The 18,953-nt window shown below is 41.8% G+C and overlaps 1 protein-coding gene across 1 annotated transcript in view; it reads right to left on the bottom strand.

Moving 5' to 3' along the window:
- Positions 1 to 1,507: 1,507 nt before the first annotated feature.
- LOC120932671 (IKBKB interacting protein) overlaps positions 1,508 to 18,953 on the bottom strand; it is a 39,372-nt gene continuing 21,926 nt past the window's right edge. Inside the window, exon 3 of the mRNA XM_040345217.1 lies at positions 1,508 to 2,366. Within this exon, the coding sequence (XP_040201151.1) occupies positions 1,623 to 2,366 (744 nt within the window). The 3' untranslated portion in view covers positions 1,508 to 1,622. The remainder of the gene's footprint in view (positions 2,367 to 18,953) is intronic.

Here is an 18,953-nt window from a genome sequence, read left to right as displayed (position 1 = left end):
GTGCCTGAAAATAAGAGAGGAATAGATGTGCTGGAGGAGAAAGACGTGAAGATTAGAGATGTGCAGGAGGAGAATTGGAGTGAATATACAGGACTGTATATAGGATTAGTGATATGCAGGAGGAGAATTGGAGTGGAGTGAATATACAGGACTGTATATAATTGTCCCAAGCAAGTTCTACCAATTCCCATACTTCCCTTAACCCATCCAAGTTCAATCAGCTCAATAAAATACAAAAGAACGAAGCACATGGACTGTTCTATATCTCCGAGTGTCTGAAAGGTGAATGCCAGGCTGGACAGGGTGTCAGGTGAACCACAATACTCAGCGGCTCCTACAGGGTTACTGCTACAAATATCTCTCTTATTCCTCTCTCTCACCATCATACTTCTCTCTCCATCACTATCTCACTCTACATACAGTATGCTCCCTCTATCTTTTGCTCTCTCTATCATCTTTCGTTATTCATCTCTCTCTCTCTCGTGTATATATGTGTCCCATACCTGGGACCTTCAATAGTTTATAGTTAGGGACCGCACTTATCAGCGGTTGCCTTGAGGGTAGCTTTCATGGGTATTTTCAAAATGATGCAGCAAAAATCTTAGCGAATTTGCCCTTGTCTACTCACCGCATGAGGGGGAATAACAGGGGATATCTAGAAAATTAATTGATCCTAAACATCACTCTGAAAAATACACCATTTGTCATCAATTCCTTCAGAAAGTATTGCAGTTGTGGTATGTGTGGGTGCCTAGGTGCTCATGTGATCACAGCCTCCTAGCTCTTGTAGTGTGAAAGCTGCAAATGACACTATACAATCCTATTACAAGGTTCCTTTAGCTTTTTCCAAATTATGTAATAGGAGCACACACCTAAACAACCCGTTCAATTTTTATTATATCCAAAAGGCTACTACTGTATGTAGTTGATGGTAGATCTAAAGAATACTGTATTATCATAAGTGGTTGTAAACCTCAGACATGAAATATGGACAAAGCATATAACTCTATAGTGTGTACTTGTCTCATTCCAGAGCACTAAGTGTCATTTCTGTCTGCTGCTTCATTCTTCTGCTATCAGCATTAACCACTTCCCGCCCAGCCTATAGCAAAATGACGGCTGGGCGGTGGTTCAGTTATCCTGACTGGACGTCATATGATGTCCAGCAGGATAGACCGCAATCAGGGGCGTGCAGAGCGGCGATTGGTGTTGCGGCATGTCAGTCTGACACACCGCTTCACCGATCTCGGTAAAGAGCCCCTGTCGGAGGCTCTTTACACTGTGATCAGCTGTGATTGGACACGGCTGATCATCTGGTAAACAGGAAGAGTTGTTCATTGGTTTTCCTCACTCGCATCTGACAGACGTGAGTAGAGGAGAGCCAATTGGCGGCTCGCCTAAAAGGTTGTTGTTAATTTTCCTCGGAGTTCAGCATAGTAAGGTTATATTAGACTGCTGTGCTGATTTTGGGCTGGTGCAAAAAGTGTAATTTACAAGGAAAAATCAATAACACTTAAACTTAAAAGAAAGTTTATTTAAAGTTTTTTTTATAAAACATTACATAAAAATTGAACAACACAAGGTTCCAAAGTTATTCTTCACACATGATTTTTGTTAATGATCTACACATTGCTTATTTTATCATTTAGAGCCAGAATTTCAGACTTAATCACAGTTAAGTTGTACATTTTGTCACTTAGCATATTAATATCGTTCTCTCTGTTCAGTAGATCAGCCGCCAATCTGCCAATTCTTAGCGACAGGTCGTTCAGCGAAGCTTCTAAGTGAGAAAAGTCCTTCCTCAGAGTGAATACCTTGGGCTTTAACTCATTGGCAAAGTTAACTGCCTGCAAGACTTTTAGCCGGTCACTCTCTAGACTTAAGAGTTTATCTGAGTTGCTAGTAAAGTTTCCTCTAATCTCAGTTAATCTCAGTTTGATGAGGTCTATTCGGTTGGAATTTGTAGACACTGAGTCCTTGAGTGAAGTGATTCGGTCAATGCTATGTACTAAAGCATCTCCGATAATCTGTGCTGTGTTTTTCTCTGCCTTCTCCAACTTTTTCTCTAGTTCACTGACTGAGTTTGTCAATAAGGCAACATCATCCTCCATGCCAGATATTCTCCTGACGTCTGTCTTCACAGTGGCGAGCTTGCCAGATACATCTTTAGCAATAGATGCTGTGCTCCTTTCTATTTGTGAAACAACCAGTTCAAGGTTAGTTAAGTTGCCCTCTAGATGTCCCCTATTTCCAGAAATAGTGTTTGTCCATTGTTTCATATTGGCTATGTCATATTGAAGCTGCTCTAAGTGTTGTTGGAGTTGGAGGTCCTTCAGCTTTGTCACAGCCTGTGTGCTTTCTTCCAACTATGAAAAACATAAAGATGTAATGTCAAAATACACATTAAAAATGTTACAAAGAACCCAAAGATTTAACATCAAATACAATACACACACTATATAGCCAAAAGCATGTGAACACTCCTTGAAACTAAACATTGTGTGCTTCCAGCTTATACAATCGTTTAGAGTAGGCCATTTTTGATTCCAAAAGAAATAAGTACTGTATTTATTGGCGTATAACACTCACTTTTTTACCCTGCAAATCGGTTGCAAATAGTGTGTGCGTGTTATACGGTGATACTGCAATTTGGGCTGCCTAGGAGAGAACAGGGAGGGGGGCGGGACGAGCGCCGTCAGATTACATATAGCGCAAATTTCCTGTTTATTCAGCGGCCTTTGTAATAGGAAGTCCTGTCTCCTGGGTCGGCATTGGACCAGTGCTCTGTCTATCATAGAAGCCGGTTCAGGAGGCGGGACTTTGTATTAAAGAGGCCGCAGTGTAGGTAATCTGACGGCGCTCATCCCCCCGAGATGGGCATTGATTAGGCTTCATTCATGGCAATGTGGAGGCTGCAGATGGGCATTAATCAAGCTGCACTGATGGGTAATGGTGAGGCTGCAGATGGGCATTCATCAAGCTGCATTGATAAGCAATTTTGAGGTTGCAGATGGGCACGGACCCTTATTTTGCTTCAAAGTTCTTTATTTAAAATGTATATTTTTTTCCTGAAACTTCCCTCTTAAAATGAAGGTGCGCGTTATACGCCTGTGCGTGTTATATGCTGATAAATACAGTAATTTGCAAAATGAACACTCAATTAAAAAAAATGTTTTATTATAAAGTCTGCTTAATATATGTGCAATAAATGTATAACTATCCCAATCGAATACCAAAGGACCAACGTGCTGTTATAAATAACGTGTTCTATCAAATCTTGTGATCACCACATGGACTAACACCACCATAAGAAATGGACTCTTAGGCCCCTTTCAGACTGAGGCAGGAGCTGCGGTTGCGGTATAACGCCGCTAAATATAGCGGCGCTATACCGCCGGGATTACCACGGGATTCGGCCGCTAGCGGTGCGGTATTAACCCCCGCTAGCGGCCGATAAAGAGTTAATACCGCCCGCAATGCGCCTCTATAGAGGCGCATTGCGGGCGGTATTGCCGCGGTTCCCATTGTTTTCAATGGGAAGGAGCGGTGAAGGAGCGGTATACATGCCGCTCCTCTCACCGCTCCAAAGATGCTGCTGACAGGAGATTTTTTTGTCTCCCGCCAGCGCATCGCCTCAGTGTGAAAGCCCTCGGGCTTTCACATTGAGTCTGCAGTGCAGGATTTTTTCAGGCGGGATAGCAGCGCTATTTTTAGCGCTTTACCGCCTGAAAAACTCCTCAATGTGAAAGGGGCCTTAAGGACTGGATAAATCCTATTACAGAGTCAAATCAGCCTGTAAATTATAGTCTCATCATAGTGAGGTTTTACCTTCCCTGCTTAGCTGGACTCTTGCAGTGTCTCCCACCCTCCAGTGTATATTAAAATGAATGGCAACAATATATTTCACGAAATCCACCATAAAATCAAAATAGGAGAGCCCACATAGTGTAAACCTGTATAAAACTTTTGATGCATTCAAAACTACACATATATTGTCTACAGAACAGTGCTTTTGTATAAAAAAATTAAATAAAAAAAAATTCCCATTGCAAATACTCCAAACAGTTACCAATCCAGACAGGCACGGCAACATTATGTACGTTCGCTCCGCCCCAACACTTTTCGCATAGCTGACGTCATTGTTTATGAACCTGATGACATCAGTTATGACAAAACGCATAGAGAGTTTCAAAACTGTGTGATGGTCATGTGTTTACAAACGTTTCTCCATATAAAGTATATTTAAAGTCCATCTACAGCCTAAACCTTTTTTTCAAATTTTGGAGAAAGTAGAATTTTTTTTTAGAACCTTGTGTCAGGTTTTCATCTTGATAGCCATATATACAATTTCTTTTGTGGATTTTTATGCATTTTCATCATGTAAAATTTTTCATAGACATTTTTCTCCCTCACTTTGCATATGAACTAAAAGCACCCATTTGAAATGCTCAAAATGTAAAAAATTTAATAAAAAAATATATCGGGACTTAACACACAAAAGAACAATGCAGCAAAAATGCGTTAATGCATATGTATAATTTTGCAAAAGACTTTAAAAATATAATTTGAACAAAGCAGTAATATTGTATGGTACAAAGAAAATGCTCACAGTGCAAAATGTAAGACTTTTCCAGGGACATTTAATCAAACCTATAAACTGGTTTTGAAATTGTGCAAAGGATGAAAATTAAAAAATACCCCCAACCACAACTGTATAGTGTTATGTACAAAAGAAATGCACTAAAAAAAGCCCACAACAACCAAATGTCAGCTTGCATATTTTGATCTGGACTAGAAAAATTAAAGCTAGAATCGAATTGGTTGTTGTAACAAACATATTTTGTTTGCAATAGTTATTAATAAGATGCTTTATCCTTGTTGAGACAGCAGTCTGGTATACACCACACCTATGATTCAAGTATAATTCTGTACTTGGGCTCCACCTTTTTTAATCACTTGCCTTACAACTGCTTAATAATATAGAGTAATAAAGCAGTACTAGAATCACTGTTATGCTCTGTTTAATAACCAAAGTAATTAGGAGAATGTTTTGTGTATTTTTGTGGAGAACAGATTTTTAGCTATTGCACCGTTTAAAGCGGAGTTCCGCCAATTTTTTTTAAAAGTCAGCAGCTACAAATACTGCAGGATACTTACCTGTCCAGGGTGTCCGTGATGTTGGCACCCGAAGCCGATCCGTCCCTTGGCTCTCGGGTCTGGCCGCTGCCATCTTCGGTAAGGGAATCAAGAAGTGAAGCCTTGCGGTTTCACTTCCTGGTTCCCGATTGCGATTACGCGAGTCATGCTGCACGATCCTACTGGTCCCTGCTGTCTTCAGGGACCTGTGTGTCTCCCAGAAGACAGCGGGGGGACGGAGTAGGCGCTGGACGTCCATCTCCCCATTCTGCCTAGTGACACTGACATTGATCGTATGCTCCCTCTCATCGGGAGCAGCGATCAGCGACGTGTCCCTCGTAGCCACGCCCCCCTAACAGTTAGAATCACTCCCTAGGACACACTTAACCCCTTCCTCGCCCTCTAGTGGTTAACCCCTTCACTGCCAGTCACATGTATACAGTAATCAGTGCATTTTTATAGCACTGATCCCTGTATAAATGTGAACGGTCCCAAAATAGAGTCAAAAGTGTCCAGTTATGTCCGCCACAATGTCGCAGTCACGATAAAAAATTCAATTGCTGATCGCCGCCATTACGAGTAAAAAAATAGTTTTTTTTTCAAAATTGTCGCTCTATTTTTGTTTATAGCACAAAAAATAAAAACCGCAAAAGGTGATCTATTTTTTGGAAAAAAAGGATGTCAATTGTCACTTAAAGCGCAGGGAGCTGCGGTGGCTCAACGCGATTGGCACTGCGCTGACAAGCCATTCACCTCTGCAGCTAGAGGTTCGGATCCCGATCTCGGCTTCATGTGAATTGAGTTTGGTGGTCTCAGCCCGGCTCCCGGTGGGTGTGCTATGCAAGGTAAGCCTGTGCTTAGTACGCCCACCCCCCTCCCACAAAAACCACCACACCTACACACGCACTCTAAATTGGGTTAACACACGCACTTTGACCACGCGGTCTCTAAAAGAGAGGCGAAGGACTAATGGGGCTGGTTGAGCGGGCTAGATCCTCTCACTCCCTTATAGGGAGTCCCTCTGCCCCGTTGGGCTTCAAAGCGGAGCAGGTAGGGCGGGCTGTGTGGGAGGACCCCCTCACACACCCGCCATTGCCACCCGGGGCATGGAGAAAGGTGGCAGATTGCCTCTGGGGGAGGCCTGCCTACTCCCAACTCCTGCAGTCCGGCTCCTCTCTCGAGTACACGCACAAAATACACTTTAAAAAAAAAAAAAAAAAAAAATAAAAACAATAAAAAAAAAAAAAAAAAAATTGTCACTTAAAGCGAGGCAGTGCCCAATCGCAAAAAGTGGCCCGGCCATTTGGCAGCCAAATGGTCCGGGGCTGAAGTGGTTAAATTTGTTACATAATAATTTTTTTTAATTAAAAGTATAATAAGGTAGTATATATAGCAGTAGACTAGAAGGTAGTTTTTCACGTGACTCTCACATTTGTACATGCTTTCTCTTTCATACATTGATGTTGTAATTTAGCCACCAAAGACAGTGGCTCAGTGCAATTACTCTGTCCTAAAGTGGAGGTAAACCCTAAATTGAAGTACATTTGCTACAAAAATGTAAATAAAAAATAACCATTGTTTGTTTTAAATAAAAATACTGATTTCACTGACTTGATCATAACAAACCATACGCTAATTAACCAATCAGTTTCTAACTTCAGCCTGTTCAATCACGCTTTGACAATAAAACCTGAAAATAGTTTTTGCACCAGTTTTAGTAAGTTCTTGAAGATAGTCCAGTTCTTGAAGATATTCCCCATAGAGACACAAAAAGGCAGTGAGTATTTTAGTTTGGCAACATCCAACTATTAATAAAACTATCTGTTTAGGTGGAATGGGAATCAGTGAACCCTCCAAGAAAACGACATTTTAAAGGGGTTGTAAAGGTTTGTTTTTTATTTTCTAAATAGGTTCCTTTAAAGCGGTGGTTCCGCGGGATATCGTTTTTTTTTTTTTTCTGTAATCTACAGGGCGTACCTCTACTCCCGCACTAACAGGGTGTCCCAGTCCTTAGGCTGGCCGAAGCGCTGTAATACAGTAAATTAGATGTTACATTCCTAGTCGATGGACGTTTCCATCTTACCTGTGGGCAGTGTGAAGCCGACAGGGTCTTCTTCCGGGAGAGGGCGAATGCTGGCCTCCCAGCATTCACCGCTCGATCCCGCGCATGTGCAGTGTTAACGGCGAGCGTCGCCGTCAACACTACATGGTTGCGATTACAGCACAGCGTGTCGACGGAGGAGTTCCTGAATTCGATTGACAGGACGGGGGAGAATGGACCTACACGCCCATTCCCCCACGGGGGATTTTAATTGACAGCTCGTAAAAACCAGCTGCAAACGGGTAAGGAGGACTCAGAAAAAAATAAATAAATTTGTTTGGTCATTATCTTTGCAAAGCATTTGAATAGATAAGATGTCTTAAAACAGGGTGAACCACCGCTTTAAGCTAGTTCATTGTTGGTTCACTTACCTTTTCCTTCGATTTCCCTTCTAAATGTTTTTTTCCCCCCTTTGTCTGAATTTCTCACTTCCCGTTTCTCCTCAGTAAGCTTGCCCCCATCATCCGAACGGTGGTTAGTCAGTCAGAACAGCTTACCGGAGCAGGAAGTGAGAAATTTAGACAAAGAAAAACATTTAGAAGGGAAATCAAGGAAAAGGGTTAGTGAATCAATGCACTAGCTTTAAAGGAACGCATTTAGAAAATAAAAAACGAACCTTTACAACCCCTTTAAGGATCACTACTTCTCACATTGAAACAATTTTAAACTGTTATTGGTATATGGCACAATAGCGCACTCTACTGTTGCTAACCAAAATAAAGCAATTTTGGGATACTTGCCTGAATGTTTCAAGAGTCAACTTAGAAATAGGTCATGCGTAGTTATAGGTGTGACCGGGAAGAATTTCTAATATGCATCATACGAAATTATTTGGACATGACATCTTTTTTATTGCACTATATACTGTACATACCTAGATTACAGTTAAATACCTAGCTAAATGTTTTTTTTTTAACAGATAGTGTAGTGGAGGTTTTTACCACGTTTCTGTCTTGCAAACACCTGACACCTTTTTTCCCGGTGTCACCGGGACAGAAAAAAAAAAAAAAACAAACAAAAAAAAAAAAAAAAAAAAAACAAAAAAAAAAAAAAAAAAAAAAAATCGCAGAAATGGATCAATACAAAAAAACACAACTATAGTAATTTTCATCCACATCCAATTCGCATGACATGTGAGCGTGACCGGCTCTCAATGGATCCGGTTCACACATGTTCGGCACAGCCGTGGTCCAGATTGAAAAATGGTCCCATGCGTGTTTCGGTCCGGTCTAGGTGCAAATTCAAGCACAAAATTTGTCCCTGAATCGGTGAACAGACACGCACCAGACACGAACCCGCGGCCGCACATTTTTGAACCCTGCCTCAATCAATATTACTCAAGCTTTCTGAATGGCACAGCTGATTGGAGCACTGAGCAGGGGGCTTCTCACAATGCTGGAGATCAAGATCAATGAGCTCTGTGTTTAGCAGCAGTCTGGTTCTCTAGCGTGCTGCTTGCACAGAGAATTTAAACACTTGCAGCAGCAAATAGTAGCTTAAAAAAAAGTCTATATTTATTAGTGTTTTTTGCAGCCTGACTGCACTAGAACAATAATAAAAATAAAAAAAATAAAAACAATAAAATGGGAGTATATTCCTTCCGCACACCGTACTGGAATCAACCATATGGAGAAGAGGGTGCTGCAACGCTTCCCGACTGGTCATGGTGTAGAACATGGGTAAAATATGTTGCCAGCACACCGAGAAGCTTATTTTAAAGTCCAAAGCTCTTCTTTATTGTTTGAATATATAGAAAGACGATATTTCAGGGCTGTGAAGGGATCCTTCATTAATCATTTGATAATGACCACAACATACAGAGCCATTTACAACTTTGCCCTGAGCTACATCACCAATCTCGTCTCCAAATATCACCCAAACCATCCTCCCAAGACCTCCTACTCTCAAGCTCCCTCGTCTCCTCCTCCCATGCTCGTCTCTAGGATTTCTCCAGAGCCTCTCCCATCCTCTGGAACTCATTACCTCAACCTGTCCTGCTATTCCCTACTCTTGCTACCTTCAGGCGAACCCTAAAAACTCATCTCTTGGTTCCGTTTCCGGGGGGAGTGGTTTAGGCATGGAGGAGTGAGGAGGCGAGTGAGGAGCCCTTAGCGAGAGCACCGTATGCACCCGACAGCAGACCGGCAAAGCGGAGCAAGATACCCCAGCAAGAGCGGCGTTTGTCGGCACATGTCGCGCCGTGGAAGGAGACCAGGAAGGAGTTCCAGTGCTCCAAGTACACTAACCCACTCGTACATCACCCGCTACCTCAGGGCAAAGACGGACGCTGTACTGCAGACTGAAGCAGACGCGGGGACCAACGCCAGCGAGAGAGACAGCCCGGAGACAGCAGCTGTACACGTCATGGCTGGGAGGAGGGATTCGCTACCAGAGGTATCCTCTATAGCAGCGGCAGTGACTCCTACACAGCTCGGAGGTATGTCAAGGGGGAGAGATTCAGGATTGCTGGATCTCCCTACTGAAGCGGTTGTTAACAAGGAGGGGGAGAAAAAGGTATGCCTGGTTAATAAGAGCAAGGTTACACAGACTCAGGTGAAACAGGTTCAAGAGACCATACCTGACATGAAGCAGCTTAGTGCACTCATACAGGCACTCCCCACAAAGGAGGACATACAGACATTGGCTAAGAGCATTATGGGAGCACTGAAGGAGGAAATAGAAGAGGTGCGCGCGGGGGTAGCGAAGGGTGAATGTAAAATTAATAATCTGGAAGAACAAAATAGCAGACTGGAACACAGAGTGGAGCATATGGAGGAAGAGTTTAAGAGACAGCGTCAACAGATGGTTATGATACAACTACACACTGAGGAAGCTGAGGACAGAAGTAGGAGGAACAATATTCGAATAAAGGGGGTACCAGAAAATTTGGAGGGTCCTGCTTTGAGTGAGGCAGTTATGATCATACTCAATCAAATTCTGAACAACCCCGCTGACACATTAATTGAATTGGACCGGGTCCACAAAGTCCCTACCTTCCGTCACCCGACCCAGCTGGGCCCCAGGGATATTGTTTGCAGAGTACACTTTTATAGGATCAAGGAGGATATAATGCGAGCAGCCTGGAAAGTAGGAGTAATAAAATGGGAGGGGGTAGACATCCAGATCTACCCAGATTTGTGTAGATTTACAAAATGGAGACGACGACTGTTAAAGCCCCTTCTGGAGTACGTACGTTGTAAAGAGGCTACATATCGGTGGGGCTATCCTCTGGCATTGATTGTAAAAAAAGGAGGTCAGAACTTTAATTTAAGGTCTCCCGCACAACTAACGGAACTTTTCCAGTTTTTGGGAGCGGACCCCATTGAAGTCCCAAACTGGTTAGAATTGCCCGTACAAATGGATAGATATTAGTTATAAGGAGATAAAAGGGAACTATGGACTGACAGTGGAATTCAGAGGAGATAGGAGGAAAATCCATATGGAAAAGAAGAGAAGAAGTACAAAAGGACAGTATATGGAGACTTTATTTACTTAAAAATTTTTTTTTTTTTTTGTCTTTTTGGGTTTCTAGTTTTAAGGTTTTTTTCTTTTTTTTTTTTTTTTGCCCCTGCTGCTGCCTGGGGATGAACCAGAATTTTTTTTTTTTTTTTTTTGGAAAGCCAAAATCTATATGCTAGAAGCTGGATTTGTGAGAACTGGGCGCATTGGCGCCAAAATTATTATGTAGAGGTCACTATAAATAGGTAGAGGATAAAGATCATATCCGAGGCCCAATAAATGGGAGGGGGAGGGGACAATGTGGTGTGCATTTTTTTTTTTTTTTTAGGGGGGGGTTGTTGCTGTGTTTTTTTTTTTCTTTTTTTTTTTTGGGGGGGTAGGGGGAAGGGCTTTTTTCCCTTCCTTTTTTTTTTTTTTTTTTTTTTTTTTTTTTTTTTTTTTGGGGGGGTAGTAGGGTAAGGGGTAGGGAGGGGAGGGGGTAGGGGGTATTAAAGGGCCATAATTAAACGGCATACACAGATAAGGCACACAAAAAAAAATACATATAACACGAACACTATGATATGGGGCACTTGCCCCTCCTTTATTTTTTTTTTTATTTTTTTTTTTTTTTTTTTCTTCACCATAGAAATGTCGAGTAAGTAGGAAAAGCATACATATAGATTGTACACAACACCATCACGAATATACGATTGTAACTGAGGGATCACAGAGGAAGAACAGAGTTTAGAAGGGTGAGTCAGGGTATAGGGGAAAAGGGTTAAAGGGGCCTTGGGTAGGGGAAGGATCAAAGGCATAAGGGCTAGGTTCTCAGATTATAGCTAAGATATTCTTTATATATATATGTATATATATATATATATTATTATTATTACTACTATTATCATTATTATCATAGTATATCATATTATTATTATTATATCTTTTTTTTTTTTTTTTTTTTTTTTTTTTTTTTTTTGCTGTGGCCGAGATGGCATGTTTTCTTTAAGTATTGTGTACTTCGAGTATCTGAATCTATATCTCTTAACAAGGTTTAAGATATAAATATGTATTTGAATTTTTTTAGTTGTAACAGAGGCTGATACTAGAAAGCTTATTGTTGTTTGCTTAGGATGTAACATGTCAACAAGATGAGTCGTAAAAGCAATGATGTTTTCAATATACAGATTGTATCTCCCTCCGCAGATACAGAGGAGGAGACAAGTTAAGATATAGACTTTGAGAGGTGGAAGAAAATATTTATTTATATACTTTTATTTTATTTATTTATTTATTTTTTCCTCCTTTTTCTTGGGCTCAGGATGTGTCCTTATGGAAGCTTTGCTTGAAGGCCTCTATGGGGGGTCTCCTGAATACGGGGAGGTCTTTAAGGATGAAAGCTCACACCGCTCCGATAGTGAAAGAGGAAAAGGCGTAAAAAAAGAAGGGAAAAAAGCAGAAGGGGACGGATGTGTGAGAGGGGCCAATGGATATAAGATTAATATAAAGTTAATGTGAAATGATGAAGGGGTGCATGCGGGCAAACGCAGGGGTGCTCCCGATACGCCCCACTCGCTCTACTCTGCACATACACTCTCCCCACTTAAACGCCTCTCCTCCAGGTGGAGGTAAACCGGAGGCGTTTTTTTTTTTTTTTTTTTTTTTCCTTCCTTCCTTCCCGCCCTCCCATCTCCGACAGTGGTTTGCCTCCAGAGTGTTGGGAGCTCACTGGATGGGGCTGTGAGGGAGAGGAAAGGAAAGGGAATTACTCGGGTACTCGGACGAGTGACCAGTTCCCGAGGAACGGGGGGGGGGGGATTAATTTTTTTTTTTTTTTTCTTCTTGCCCAGATCTGGGCTATTAACTCTCTCTCTCTCTCCATCATCCCCCTATATAGCCACCCCTCCGTGACGTTACTGAAGCCCGTTGTAAGGATAAGGGGAACTCTCCACATTAGTTCTGAAAGGAGATAAAATGGACATAATTAAATTTACATCATATAATGTGAAGGGCTTAAATAGCCCAGAAAAACGTACTAAACTAATGGCAGAACTTGGCAGAATTAAAGCTCAGGTAATTTTTCTGCAAGAGACGCATTTTAGAAGAGATAAGATTCCAAGATTGGGCAATCTAAGATTTCCGATTGTGTACCATGGTGCCTCACAAACATCTAAGGCGAATGGGGTGGCAATTATGTTCTCAAAACAAATGGTATGGAAAGAATCTAATGTAATTACGGACGATGAAGGACGGCTGCTAATAGTAAAAGGGGAGCTAGGGGACCAAAAGATCACCCTGGTGAACCTTTATCTACCCAATGATGACCCCACAGCTGCATTGGAAAGATACCTAGAAGTGGTGCAACTAAATAAAGAGGGGATATTAATCATGGGGGGAGATTTGAATATAGCACTAGAGCCATCATTAGACGTGTCAAAGGGAATATCTCACATTTCTAAAACAAAGCTACGCAAAGCAAGGTGCCTACTGCAAGAAGCACAGCTAATAGACAGCTGGAGGATGATGCATGTACAAGAAAAAGATTATAGTTTTTTTTCTGCGAAACATAAGACATACACAAGAATAGATTACGTTTTCTTAGATCAAAGCATTCTTTCACGACTGCGAGATGCGGTAATAGGATCGTTTACAATATCCGATCATGCACCTATGAATTGTAGTATAGAATGGGGGGAGAGGGGGCCACGAGAATGGAATTGGAGAATAAACGAGACGCTTTTAAAAGACCCGGATTATGAGAAGCAGATAGCTCAGGAACTAGATAACTTTTTTTCCATTAACGACACGGACGAAACATTGCCAATGAACATCTGGGAGGCACACAAATGTTATCTGAGAGGGGTGCTCATAGCAATGGGAGCACATAGAAAACGTACTCTGAGTGCTAAACTTGACAATCTGCTGGGAGAAATTCAATTGCTGGAAACAGCGCATAAGAAATCGCAGACGCGCCGGACTGAAGAGAAGTTGGCGGGTTTGCGGGAAAAATTGAATCTCATGCTAACGGACAAAGCAAAAGCCAAACTGAGCCGGTGTAAAAGAACCTACTATGAATTTGGAAACAAACCCAGCAGGTTGCTGGCGAATGCACTCAGAGAGACGAGAGCCCGGAATCAGATCGAAAAAATTAAAACACAGGGAGATGTGATGGTTAGATCCACGCAAAAAATAGTAGAAGCATTTAGAGACTACTATTCAAATTTATATAATTTGGATAAGCAGCAAGCAAGAGCAAGTACCTCAGGAAGAGAAGAAAGGATTAAAGAATACCTAGAGTCCTCAGAAATGCCAAAGATATCTATAGAAAACGCAGAAAAGATAGATGGCCCGATCACTGTAGAAGAATTTCTGGGAGCCTTGGGAGCATTAAAATCGGGAAAAGCGCCGGGTCCCGATGGATATACATTGCGTTACTATAAAAACTTTGCGGAAAAACTGGCGCCTAGGTTCGTCGCGGCCTTCAACTCGATCCGCGACGGACACAGGATGCCGGCGGAAACCTTAATGGCCGAGATAGTAGTGATCCCTAAGGAAGGGAAGGATCCTGCCCAGTGTTCAAGCTATCGGCCGATATCTTTGCTAGATGTAGACCTAAAGATTCTGGCGAAGATTCTGGCCGATAGACTGCTGACGTATATCCCGGCATTGATACACCCAGATCAGGTGGGATTCACCCCGGGTAGAGAAGGCAGAGAAAACACTCAAAGGATAATTAGTACAATACACCTAGCCCAACAATGTCACCAACCAGTAGTCCTGATATCCGCCGATGCGGAAAAAGCATTTGATAGGGTAGAATGGGGGTATCTAAAAGCTATATTACATTATATTGGCTTGGGGAAGGGCCTACAGAACTTGATTACGAGCTTATACTCCTGCCCATCGGCAAGAGTGAAGATAAATGAGAAAAAATCAGACCCTTTCCCTATCCATAATGGAACCCGGCAGGGATGCCCTTTATCCCCAATCATATTTATCCTCACTTTGGAACCCTTTTTAAGAACTATAAGAGCAAACAGCGACATACGGGGTATCCGGGTGAGGGAAGATGATTACAAGGTGGCAGCTTATGCTGATGACCTACTGTTTACGTTAACATCCCCAGTAACATCGCTTCCATGTTTATTAGCAGAAATAAAAAGATATGGAAAAATCTCTAATTTCAAAGTAAACTACAACAAATCGGAGGCAATGGGAGTTGAGGTGGACAGCGGGTTGCAGCAGCAATTAGCCGGCAACTTCTCTTTCAGATGGACAGATTCCCATGTAGGATATCTAGGGACTAAGATACCAAAGAAACTGGGCAGGATCTTTGAATTAAACTTCGTACCCCTGATAAAACAAATAAAATTAGATCTACAAAAATGGGACAAAGAAATTTTTTCATGGTTTGGCCGAATAAATATAGTAAAAATGAATGTGATACCAAGACTACTATACCTATTTCAGACTCTTCCCATAACACTATCGATAGGATTTCTGAGAGATCTGAGAACTAGGCTTATGAAATTCATATGGGCTGGTAAATCGGCCAGAGTCCGGAGAAACATATTGATTCTACCGAAAGAAAAAGGAGGAGTCGGACTCCCAGATCCTATGGGGTATTATGAGGCATCCCACTTAACACGAATAGTGGACTGGTGCACACATCAGGCAGATAAACCATGGGTTAACTTGGAACGTGAAGTAAGTAATATCCCTATAGAGGGGTTGGCGTGGTTAGGGGAGAAGAAGATATCCCAGAGTATAAAAAATCACCCAATGATTAAGGCCACACTTAAAGTAATAAGAAGGGTTTGTAAGAAAACTAAGTTGGTGAAGTGTATCGGCCCTATGACACCTATTTTGGGAAATCCGAGCTTTGAGCCAGGTCTAACAGACCGATGTTTTAGCAGATTAAGACGGAGAGGAGTTAGTAGGCTGATACACTTCATGAGAGGAAATCATGTGATGCAGAACGAGGAATTAGAACAGGTTTATGGAGAAGATATAGATATATGGAGAAGAAATCAGTTGAGAACGTTCCTAGGCTCCCTGAAAATCCAGGAGGTAGACATAGGGATCCCGTCCAAATTTGAAGAAATCTGTTTAAAAAAAGAACCACTGAGACACACGTTATCATACATGTATAATCTATTGATCGAATCAAATGCGCCACAGGAGCTTGTTTTTATACAGGCGTGGGAAAGGGAGCTGGGAACCAAGTTCTCAGAGACACAGAAAGATAAGATCTTCTCATTCACCCACAAAGCCTCAATCGCATCCAGGTATCAGGAGGGGGGATACAAAGTACTGACAAGATGGTATAGGACACCAACAATACTGAACCGGTTTTTCCCTAATACGTCTAAAGTTTGCTGGAGATGTCAGAAAGAAGAAGGCACCATGTTACACATTTTCTGGGAATGTCAGGGGATAAGAGAATTTTGGAAGATGGTCTCGGAGACATCCCTGGAAATTACCGGGGTGAATCTTGGTGACAGACCGGCGGCTTTCTTATTATTTGACATTCCCATATCACTGGAAAACTATAAGCAATCCCTACTACGTCATTTAATAACAGCTGCAAAGGCATGCATTCCAATTCTATGGAAAAATACTGCCCCCCCAACAAAATTACAATGGCTTAGCAGAATAAACGAGATACAGATGATGGAAAACCTTACAATGGGAATGCAGGAACGAGAGGAGACTTATTGGAGGACCTGGACTCCATACATAGAATATAGGGAACGAAACCCTTAGGGGGGGTGAGGGGGAGAGACTGGGGAAGACGCGGGGCGGGATTTATTTATTTATTTATTTGTTCTTTTTTTTTTTTTTTTTTTGTTTTTTTGTTTTTTTTTTTGTTTTTTTTTCCTGGGGGTGGGGAGGGGGGACGCAGGGTGAGTGACCAACACTCCCTCGAGACCAAGGTGCTGCTCCGAAGGTGGTAGATGAAGGCCTTGGGGCCACGAAGGAGATAGCACCCTGGCCAGTATATGGAAGATCAGAAATGGAACAGGAGGTAGTAACACAGAGATTGTGAGATGTTTAGGTGGTGATATAAATGAAGGCTACAATACTGAAGATATTGAAAGAATTGTACATGTTATCTTTCTTGTATGTGAAAAGAGAAAAGACATAAAAATAAAGAATTATAAAAAAAAAAAAAAAAAAAAAAAACTCATCTCTTTGGGGAAGCCTATCACGTATTGAACTAATCTTTTACCACTTCCATCAGCTCATTCCCCACAGTTACAACCTTTTGTACCACCTGCCCCACCCTATTAGATTGTAAGCTCTTCTGAGCAGGACCCTCCTAATCCTCTTTTATTGTATTATAACTGTATCGTTTCCCTTTTATATTGTAAAGTGCTGCATAAACTATTGGTGCTATATAAATCCTGTATAATAATAACACCAGTAACAACTATTATTAAAGTTTCAGTTGTGCTTTAGAGCAGTGGTCATCAACCCTGTCCTCAGGGCCCACTAACAGGCCAGATTTGCAAGATAACTGAAATACATCACAGCTGATATCATTTGCTGCTCAGTGATTGCAGTAGTCTAGTCTGCATCTCCCCAAGGTAATACATAAAACCTGGCCTGTTATTGGCCCTGAGGACAGGGCTGATGACCACTGCTTTAGAATAATGGGTACATTTAAAAGTGCACACTGATTTTTGTCAATCACACCATAAATGTGGACAGCCAGCCCTGCCAAGGGTGCATCCTTATCCTCAGAAGCTGGAAAACAAATCAGGCGATTTTAGAAAAGTCAGCACTTCCCTCAATATGTTCAGAACAGAAACAGGTAAGAATTTTCAGCTTTGGTATTAGCCTTGCAAAGTACATAGCTGACATGGCGGGGATTACTTTTCTCTCAAAAAACAAAAACAAAAAAAAAAACAAACACACAACACACACACACACACACACACACAGGACAGCCTTGTAAATCAAATACACATTTTGGGCTAGATTCAGGAGAGAAGATAAGCCGGCGTATCTCCAGATACGCCGGTGTATCTCTAAATCCAGCCGGTCGTATCTATGTGCCCGATTCATAGAATCAGTTATGCATAGATTTCCCTAAGATACGACCGGCGTAAGTGTTTTACACCGTCGTATCTTAGGCTGCATATTTACGCTGGCCGCTAGGTGGCGCGTCCGTATAGTTAATCGAGGAATATGCAAATGAGCTAGATACGCCGATTCAGAAACGTACGTCCGGCCAGCGCATTTTTTTACGTTGTTTACGTTAGGCTTTTTTCAGCGTAGTTACCCCTGCTATATGAGGCGTATCCTATGTTAAGTATGGCCGTCGTTCCCGCATCGAGTTTTGAAAATTTTACGTTGTTTGTGTAAGTCGTTCGCGAGTAGGGATGTACGTAATTTACATTCACGTCGAAAGCAATGACGTTTTGCGGCGGATTTTCGAGCATGCGCACTGGGATTTTTTCACGAACGGCGCATGCGCCGTTCGTAAAAAACGTCTGATACGCGGGGTCACAGTTAATATATATAAAACACGCCCACATCATCCACATTTGAATTATGCGGGATTATGCCGACATAGATAAGTTACGCCGCAACTAAGGGCGCAAGTTCTTTCTGAATACAGAACTTGCGCCCTAAATTACGGCGACGTAACGTATCTGAGATACGTTACGCCGGGCATAAAGACAGACGATTCTATCTGAATCTACCCCTTTCTGTTTTGCCCAGAACATTTTACCGATTTATCCATGAACGAATAAATAAAGCAATAGTGATACAAAAATTGTGACAATCTAGCAGTTTTCTGCTTAAAGGGGTTGTAAAGGTTTGTTTTTTATTTTCTAAATAGGTTCCTTTAAACTAGTGCATTGTTGGTTCACTTACCATTTTCTTCGCTTTCCCTTCTAAATGTTTTTTTTCCCTTTGTTTGAATTTCTCACTTCCTGTTTCTCCTCAGTAAGCTTGCCCCCAATAGCTTAAAGGAACCCATTTAGAAAATAAAACAACAGGACTCTTGGTCTGATAAATATGTTCACATGTGTCAGGTTGAGTTTGAAAACGTTGGCAAGGTTGAGTGTTAGCGTTACGCACTTGTCCTCAGCTGTGTTTCCTATGAGAAGAATGGGATGTTTTTCTTAGTAATTCTGCCTGTCTGTCATTTTGCCCTTGGGCTATTTTTATGATGAGAGTTTGTTCGTTTGGAGACGAGCCAGAATACCAGTGTATGACAGGAGGGATTATCTCAAACAACAATCAGAAAGAAACAGCTTCTGGT

Source organism: Rana temporaria, chromosome 3 (assembly GCF_905171775.1).
Source record: "Rana temporaria chromosome 3, aRanTem1.1, whole genome shotgun sequence".
Taxonomy (NCBI): Eukaryota; Metazoa; Chordata; class Amphibia; order Anura; family Ranidae; genus Rana; species Rana temporaria.
Note: the sequence above shows the minus strand (reverse complement) of the source record. Positions and strands in the feature narration are given on the sequence as shown.